Genomic DNA, 7,968 nt, shown 5'->3' with positions numbered 1-7,968 from the left:
GAGATTTTGAAGGCCTAATATATCCCTTTCGGAGTTGGTCCTTGATGAATGCTTGGACTTCTTCTCTTTCGTTTGGCGACAAGGGGTATATTTTTCCTTTCTTGGGTTTGAAATCCTCCTTTAATTCGATAGCATGATCCCATGGTTTCCTAGTAGGCATTCTCTCTGATTCCTTTTGTTTGAATACTTTAAGGAACTTGTGGAACCGTCTTGGTACTATTTGCTCTACTGAGTCTATGCTTCGAATTTCTTCTTCTTCCGGCATCTCTTCTGTCATTCCTCTTACCCACATCTCTAGTTGTCCTTCTTCTTCTCTACTCCTATTTTTCCTTTGGGCGCTTATTCGTTTAGGACGTACCTGTCCAGCCCCCGCTTGTCCCGCGGTGGCTGTCTTGCTGTTATCTTCTTCTAGACGTTCTGCCTTTTCCCCATTTAATCGGTCAGCCACGTCACTGGGTGATTGCGCCCACCCCTCAGCTTTCTCTTTGGATTGTTGCGCCAATCCCTCAGCTCCACTATTAGCACGTCTATTACGTGCCAATTCCCTGGCGAATGCCGCTTCGACTCCTAATGCGATCCCCTCGATGATGTTTTTGGGAGTGTTGAATCTCCCTATTGCTTTGTTTACTCGCTCGTATCTTTCTTCCTCATCTCGGATTTCTTCCTGCTCTTCTTCGTATGCTTCTATCTTGGCCATGGTTGGTCCTTCCTCTTCGTCATCACTTCCTTCATATGGCATCCCAAACTCGTCTAAGGCGATTTCCTCTTTTGCTGGGCATTTGTGTTTGCTCAGCAAATGTTCCGACGTTTGAATTCCACATTCCTCGCATCTATACTGCAATACTGTTCCCCAACTTGATTTCTTCGGGAAGGAAACTAATTTCCAACCTGCATATTGTTTGTGCGACATGTCAGGTTTTTCCCTTTTCTCTTCCTCTCGTGCTTCCTTCATCAACTGCCTAGTTGATTTTCTTGGTTCTTCTACCCTTCGTATTTCTTCCTGTTTTTCTTTGGTTTTTCCTTTGTCTTTGTACCCACACCCATCTGGGCACCTGGTCATCTTTACCTCTCCTTTCTCCCAATCGATTTCCGGATTATGCATCTGCAACCAAGGCATTCCTAATATGACCTTATTTTTTCCTAGGCCACATATTTCGAAGTGTACCCTTTCTTTATGCCCTTTGTAGTACACGTTTGCAACTACTCGGTGAGTTACTGCCCCGGATGCATTGATCGTTCCATCAACGTTTTTGACCGGGATTGGTCTTTCTAAAGGTTCCAACTTGAACCCTTCTTCGTCCGCGAACGTCTTGTCCATAAACATCCCCGTTGCTCCACTATCCAACAACGCCTGTACTCCTACTCCATCATGTGTGTCCAACTTCTCCACTCCCACGTTCAGCTTAATTTCCCTTAAAGGCCGAATTGTCCTTACGAGGAAATTCTCCTCTTGTACAGTGTCACAAACATTGATTTCGTTACATAGTACATCGAATTTTGTAGGAAGTCCAACGAGGAGACTTGGCTTCCTTTACTCTTTTAAATTCTTCTGCTCTTCCTCGAACATCCTCTTCCAATAGTCCCGCTGTTCGTCCACATCTAACGTTCGTACATCTCGAGCCGGAGCCTTGCTCCAGCAGTTCTTGGCCATATGCCCCAATTTCCCACACTTGTAACATTGATAGACCTCGACTGGGCCCTGTTGCGGTGTCGACATCCATTGCGTTGGGATCTCGACGTTGAGGTAGAGGCCTCACGAAAGTGTTGTTTGGGGTATGGGTTCGTATTTGGGGCTTCGCTTGCCCCCGCCGATAGTAGTCTTCCTCCGCCTTAGCCAGTCTCCAAGCCTATCCAACTTCATCTCCTCTCGTACCAACTCCTGATGGTAGTTGGTGGGTTCTCTGATTCCATCAACGCCTTCCTGATCCTTCCAGACAAACTTCTTTTGAATTCTTCGATGAGGGCTCGTCCCTCATATCCACTATCCCGAGCGATTCGCTTGAACTCCTGCACATGCTCCTCCGCACTTTTACTTCCTTGCTCAATCAACCTCAACTTTCCTACTGCCGTACTCTCCTCATCTGCATCTCCGAAATTGTTCCGCAAACTATCAAAAAGCTCCTCCGTGTGGGCTGGAGCTTCTTGTTCGCCGTTTTCAATCATCTCCATGATGTTCTCCTTCCAAGACTCCGCCGCTCCTCCTTGTACATACGATAGTATCCACGTCATCTGATCCCCTTGTAGTCTTCCTACCATTTTTAAACTTAGATAAATTTTGCACGCCGTTATGAAGCCACTCAGCTCCTTTCCGTCTCCTGAGAATATCTTTGGTCTTGCCACATCGATTGGTGGCGCTACTACTTGGACGATGGGGGTTTCTCCATCGTCCCCTGGTGGACCTTGTGGGCCTGGTGGACCCGGTTGCGGGTTGTTCTGCAGCTGGGCGAGTTGCTGCTGCAGTTGGGTGATGAGAGTGTGCTGAGCGTTCAGCTGATTGATTATGTCTTGGGGATTGGCCATGTCTGGCTCGTGGTATTCGGGGGGAGGTGGTTGATATAGGGGTAGGGGGGATACGGACGGTTGTCGTTGTTCTGGTTCGGATTCCTCGGATTGGGATTCCGAGGCGGATTCTTCTTCTTCCTCAGATTCAGAGGAAGGTACTCGGAATGTTCCGGGCGGTAGTCGATGAGAAATTTTGAAGAAGGTGAGGGAGGTCTTTTCCTGTCACCTGATGCGTATCCACCAATCCAATGAAGCCAATAGCCTGCTTCACTTGGATGTGTACACGAAGAGAGAAAAGGTTTTGTATTCAAGAATGGTCGCTTGACCGAAGGGATAGACTAAGATGAGAGGTATGTACGGGAACGGATTCCCACGCTAATCTAGAGAGTCACCTAAGGTGGGTCTCTCACTCCTCTGCGTGTACCAGCTGACAATGCAGCCGCAGCACAAGGTTGATACGGGAAGAAAATACAAGTATATAAAAAGCACCTCACGTGGTGAACGTCTCGTGTTTAACTAAGGCACGTGACACGCCTTAGTCTCAACGGGGTACGTTGTGACTGTACCCGATCACCCCTTAAGCCTAGGGACCGGCTATGTGTGTGGCGGCCGCGATGGCGCGCAGAGAGTAGAGGGCGATAAGAGAGTAAAGGATGGGGAGGGCACTGTGCTGTGCGATCCCCGGAGTAGTCGAGTTCTACTGTTAGGGCGACTGTGACTGAGATGTCACAGGTCACACCTGAACTTAAGAACTATAGAGGAAAGTGACAAAAGTTATATTAGGCGTGAACCTAAGAGAACTCGACAGAGTCTTCTACAAGTTTCTACCTACTTTATATACCTAGACTACGGCGCACAGACCAACTACCCTAGGTAACTTTATTTATATACTGACATGTGAAAAGAAGTACGTATGAGAAAATAAACTAATTATACATTTGACATGAGAAAAGAAGAGTGGAGTAAGAAGTAAGTAAACACAAGTACATTGATCATAAAAACGTCAACAACACCAAACAAACCATAAAAGTGTCCACAGGTATAAACAACTATCTAAGGACGTAACCTTTCGTACCAATCCCTGCCGAAGTATGTTGCCATTACTTCTCCACACGGGCACATCGTAAAGAACCGGACCGGTTCCCAACGACGGAAGTCCGGGTTATTCCATCGCTGCAACATCCAGGGTCTCTCCAATACTTCGTCCCACATTATCAACGTCACTCTTCCACACACTACGCACCTACGATCCTCTAACCTCCATCCGTCTGGTCGGGGTTCTCTTCCGATAGCCACCGCCGCTCTCCTCCATTGTACTTGCTCCGCATGGTTCGGAGGCAAGAAAGATAAGATTAAATCGATAAGTTCAATTGGTAAGTCTGTAGCTTGCGCCATTTTAGCAGTATGCCGATAGTTTAGCCTCCGTCGAACTGTAGCAGCAGAGGGAAATTATTACATAATAAAATATGTGACAGATGTGACAGCGTGACGCCGTGACATTCTGGCAAAGTTCTAACAGGGGCAGAGTGGCCAATTAGCCATGCGTTGCAAGACACCCCCTTAGCCGGGTATGTTTTTCTTTTTCTCTTGGTAACGCGTCATGGCAACCTTATTCTCAGCACGTTGTACATAGTGTTCGCATGTACTTATATCGCTGGAATAGAAGGCTCGAACAGCCACTTGATTACAAAAAAAAAAAAAAAAAAAAAAAACCAGTAGAAACATCCCCAGGAGGAGTGGGTGGTGTCTTGACAGCTGGAAGAGCTGCACCTATCCCACTCAGATGGCCAAGTGGCCCTGTGACATTACTTTTAGATGGTATATCCTGAGTTCCAGGCAGTCTGGAGCGCTCCTGAGCGCGTTTCTTCGCGTTTCTTTGCTTCCTGCACCTCCTAGACATGTGCCCTACCCTCCCACAAAAGGAACAAGTGATTGACGCGTTCCTAGGGCCAGAAATCGGTCCCAGAGAGTGTGGAGAGGGTGTATGGCTGCCAGAGGGAGTTGTGGTCGATGTAGGGGCTCTCAGACGCGTCGGAGACGCGTCAAAACGCGTCGATATGGTGTCCCAGGCGTAGGGAGCGTGTGTGCGCAATTGCGAGGCCATAGACGTCGATTTGAGTGCAGGGGAAGGGATAGAAGTTGAGATATAGAGGGGAAAATGGTAGATAGTGACAAAAAACGCGTTTTGAAGGCTGTTAGAAGCCGGGGCCCATAACCTGTTAAACGTAGAACAATAGAGGTTGCAGTGGCGATCCTAACGAGCCTAGAAGCGAGTCAATCGGATAGGAACTGACTGAGCAATCCCAAGAACAAGCTGTGGATACACTGTAAGAAGCTATTTTTTTTTTTTTTTTTTTTTTTTGTAATCAATGTAATATATTTCAATACTACTCATACGTGGGGTGCCATGACGCGTTCCCCCGGCTTTACGTACACCTGCCAGCTACGACTACAAAGGTGACCCCCCCCCTGACGCGTGACAAGGTCAAACGCTGGCAACAGGGTTTAACAGAGAGACTTGGAAAGGAAATATCAAAGAAGAAGGACTACATAACGGTCCGTAAGAAAGGCCGAGGTAACGACCCGCCGTAGAAAGAAGAGAGAGTGTAAAAATAGAAGGAAACATCTACTAACAATAACGCACGTTAATACACACGCTGTCACTTTGCTGGGAATTGCTTGCGAAGCCATTCCCGATCGAACCGATGCTTCCAGAAAGGACAAGCCTTATCTGTAGCGGAGTGGCTGCGCTTTTCCCGCTTGGAAGCGGTACAGTTCACGCAGTGTCGGTGTGCAACTTTGTCGTCGGGCACCATGAGAGAGTGAGAGTCCTCGCGATGAGGGCCTCCACATAGAGGGCAGCGCACACCGAGGCGGCGGCACTGAGATGAGTGGTGGCCCCACCTGTAACACCGAGTGCACAGGACGGAACCGGAGTGGGGGCGAGCGCCGAGGATCTTGCAGTTCTTGCGTGCCACAGAAATAAACTTCCCAATGAACTTCTTAGCAGAAGTTCCCGAGACGGTGTCGGAGATGTCGACCCACGCTATGCATGAATCCGAATGAGGGGAGGTTCGCATGAGGCGAACGTGTTTGATGATGTCGGCTAGCGAGGATCCGACTGGAGATGCGAGCATCGCTTCGGAGAGAGTGACGTTCGTGGCTTTGAGCCAATCCTTTGATTTAGGATCGGTGATAGGAATGTCCACGATCTTGAGATAAGAAGTGGACGTGGGAGTGGATAGGGTGATCGGACCGGCGTTATCTTTCCCTTCAATGACGAAGTGTGCACGCACGTGTTTAAGCACGAACGCGCACTCAGCGGGAGTGGGGACACGGGTGGTGGCGAGGAAGGTGGATATCCCGTGTTCAGCAGCATGTTCGATAAGAAGGTCGTCGACCTTCAGATCAGTGAGTGGGAGGTTGTTGAGTTTGTTGATAAATTCAACCTTGAACTTGTGAGCCCCGAGACGAACATTCCTCGGGGGGGAGATGATAATGCCTCGGCGAGACGGGCCGTGGACTGTGTGTTTGCCCTGCTTGCGTCGGACAGGAGTCTTGGCATGCGGGGTGCGGACGGAAACGGCCGGGGCCTGAGACGGAGGCGGTCGTTGGGAAAGAATAGGCGGTGCACTATCAGCCGAAGCTGGAGCACTCGCCTTCTTGGCAAGGGGAGAAGGCGGGTTAAACTTGACCTTCTTAGGAGGGGGTTTGGAGGTAGGCCGAGGGCCGGTCTCCGGAACACGAGGAGGGTGGGGGGGCTGGACCACACTAGACCTGTGCGGCAAGGCATCAATGAGGTCGGCAACGGTGAAACCGCCGTCAACCTGAAGGGAGAGATAGCGCTCATCGCGCACTATCTTCTGCAACCCAGTGAGCATAGTACCGAGGTACCGCGCCGACTGGTGGTGTGTGGGGTCCAGAGTGGCCAGTGCGTTCTCTAGATTCCTGAAGTAAACACCCCAGAAGGGGGCGCTTGCGGGGGTGGGTGACTCGGGTGAGCGCATGTCTTGATCATCACCTGCCTTAGCCGGCGGAGTGCCAGCTGCAAGCGAGGTGGAGGGGGCAGGAGAGGGTGGCTGGGGCCGTTTACCAAGAGTAGAAGTGGTCTGCGCAGGGTCCAGACTACTTCCGGGAAGGTCGAAGAGTTCACCCCCATCGGCATCCCAATCAGTGTTGGGCGCGGGGATGATAGAATCCGGGCCGAATGGACGGACGTCCAGCGGGCCACCACGAGGAGGGTTCCAAGAGGTGATAGACCCCTTGTGTTGAAGAGTAGCCAGGATGGCCGGAGCTGATCCTGAGTTGGCGAAGAGGAATTGACGCTGATTCTCGTTCAGCTCGTCGAGATTGACATGGTCGGCCCACGAGGGGACCACCGCATCAGACTTAGCCTTGGGACGCTTAGGCTTGGGAGGCATTCAGGATGATAATATTCGCTACTCAAGGTACTTCCACCAAGACTTCCAAAACAGGAAGGTAGTGGTTGTGGTTCAAGGAGCGGATGCTGTAAGAAGCTATATTGTGATATACTAACTTGTACTCACCTGTGGATACACTGTAAGAAGCTAAGGCCTCTGAAGCGTCCACAGGAAAGTTCAACCATACATGACTAAGCTATCATGTGACTAAACTCGTCCGCATATCTCTAAGTCCACCAGTAACACTTGTAGACTGCTTGCTCACTCTAACACACCCCCTTGATCTAGCCAGTCTACTCAAGTCCTAATAGAGGAACAGCAAACTCAACTACCTTCTTTGCCACAGCCTTGGTAAGGATGTCGGCATATATCTAAGTCCACCAACTACACTTGTAGACTGCTTGCTCACTCTAACAATCACGCACCGATAGGGGAATACAGAGTGAGGTTCTTCCTTCCCAAACAAACCTTACAAAGCGTGCCAATGCGATCTTTGGTCTCCGTGTTAGAATAAGAGTGAGAGTCGATAGACGTCGAACTCTGTCAGTGGAAGCTAACGGTTCCAGTAGATGTTGTTAAACCACTAGTATTGAGGTGTAACTCGACAAGGAACTACTTGTCAAGTCAAGATACTTATACTACTACAAAACGATTTGAAATCAAAGAAGTAATGGCTATGACATACGTATGATGTAATGCATGACGACGAAATGACATCATTGATGATGTCATATGGAAAGTGATAGAACAACTATTAATAGTCCAAATAGATCCGAGGATTTACGACTGCTAACACTCCGGAGACGCATCAACACTTACTAATGTCGGCCATTTGGCTGAGTGGGCATTTTGTCAGGATGTAGGCGTTTCCTGCCTGGCACTAGCGCTCGTTCACCAGTGGTCCTGCGTTCGAACCTGGGGGTGAGCAGGATTTATCCTCTACCTTAGGTAAGCAGTGAGCTAGGTTGTGATGACCAAGCAATAACACGGGTGACACCGAATGTTCCCACGGTTCCTTGATTAGGTAATCTGTGGTGAGCGTCAT

General features: G+C 49.3%; 3 protein-coding genes across 3 annotated transcripts; all 3 read right to left on the bottom strand.

The window, feature by feature from the left end:
- Window positions 1-294: 294 nt before the first annotated feature.
- AGABI2DRAFT_140715 (hypothetical protein) lies at window positions 295-910 on the bottom strand (the record flags this gene model as incomplete). Its single annotated transcript, XM_006454823.1, has 2 exons — window positions 295-329; window positions 355-910. 2 exons carry the CDS (start codon window positions 908-910, stop codon window positions 295-297), a joined length of 591 nt encoding a protein of 196 aa, XP_006454886.1.
- Window positions 911-1,461: 551 nt separating this feature from the next.
- Window positions 1,462-2,520, bottom strand: AGABI2DRAFT_176282 (hypothetical protein; the record flags this gene model as incomplete). The annotated part of the gene is made up of 2 exons (XM_006454822.1): window positions 1,462-1,752; window positions 1,874-2,520. 2 exons carry the CDS (start codon window positions 2,518-2,520, stop codon window positions 1,479-1,481), a joined length of 921 nt encoding a protein of 306 aa, XP_006454885.1. The 3' UTR covers window positions 1,462-1,478.
- Window positions 2,521-5,162: 2,642 nt separating this feature from the next.
- On the bottom strand, window positions 5,163-5,582 carry AGABI2DRAFT_61594 (hypothetical protein; the record flags this gene model as incomplete). Its single annotated transcript, XM_006454821.1, has 1 exon — window positions 5,163-5,582. The coding sequence occupies one exon, from the start codon at window positions 5,580-5,582 to the stop codon at window positions 5,163-5,165; it is 420 nt and encodes a 139-aa protein (XP_006454884.1).
- Between the last annotated feature and the right edge of the window lie 2,386 nt (window positions 5,583-7,968).

The sequence above is a fragment of the Agaricus bisporus genome (genome assembly GCF_000300575.1).
Source record: "Agaricus bisporus var. bisporus H97 unplaced genomic scaffold AGABI2scaffold_1, whole genome shotgun sequence".
Classification (NCBI taxonomy): Eukaryota; Fungi; Basidiomycota; class Agaricomycetes; order Agaricales; family Agaricaceae; genus Agaricus; species Agaricus bisporus.
Note: the sequence above shows the minus strand (reverse complement) of the source record. Positions and strands in the feature narration are given on the sequence as shown.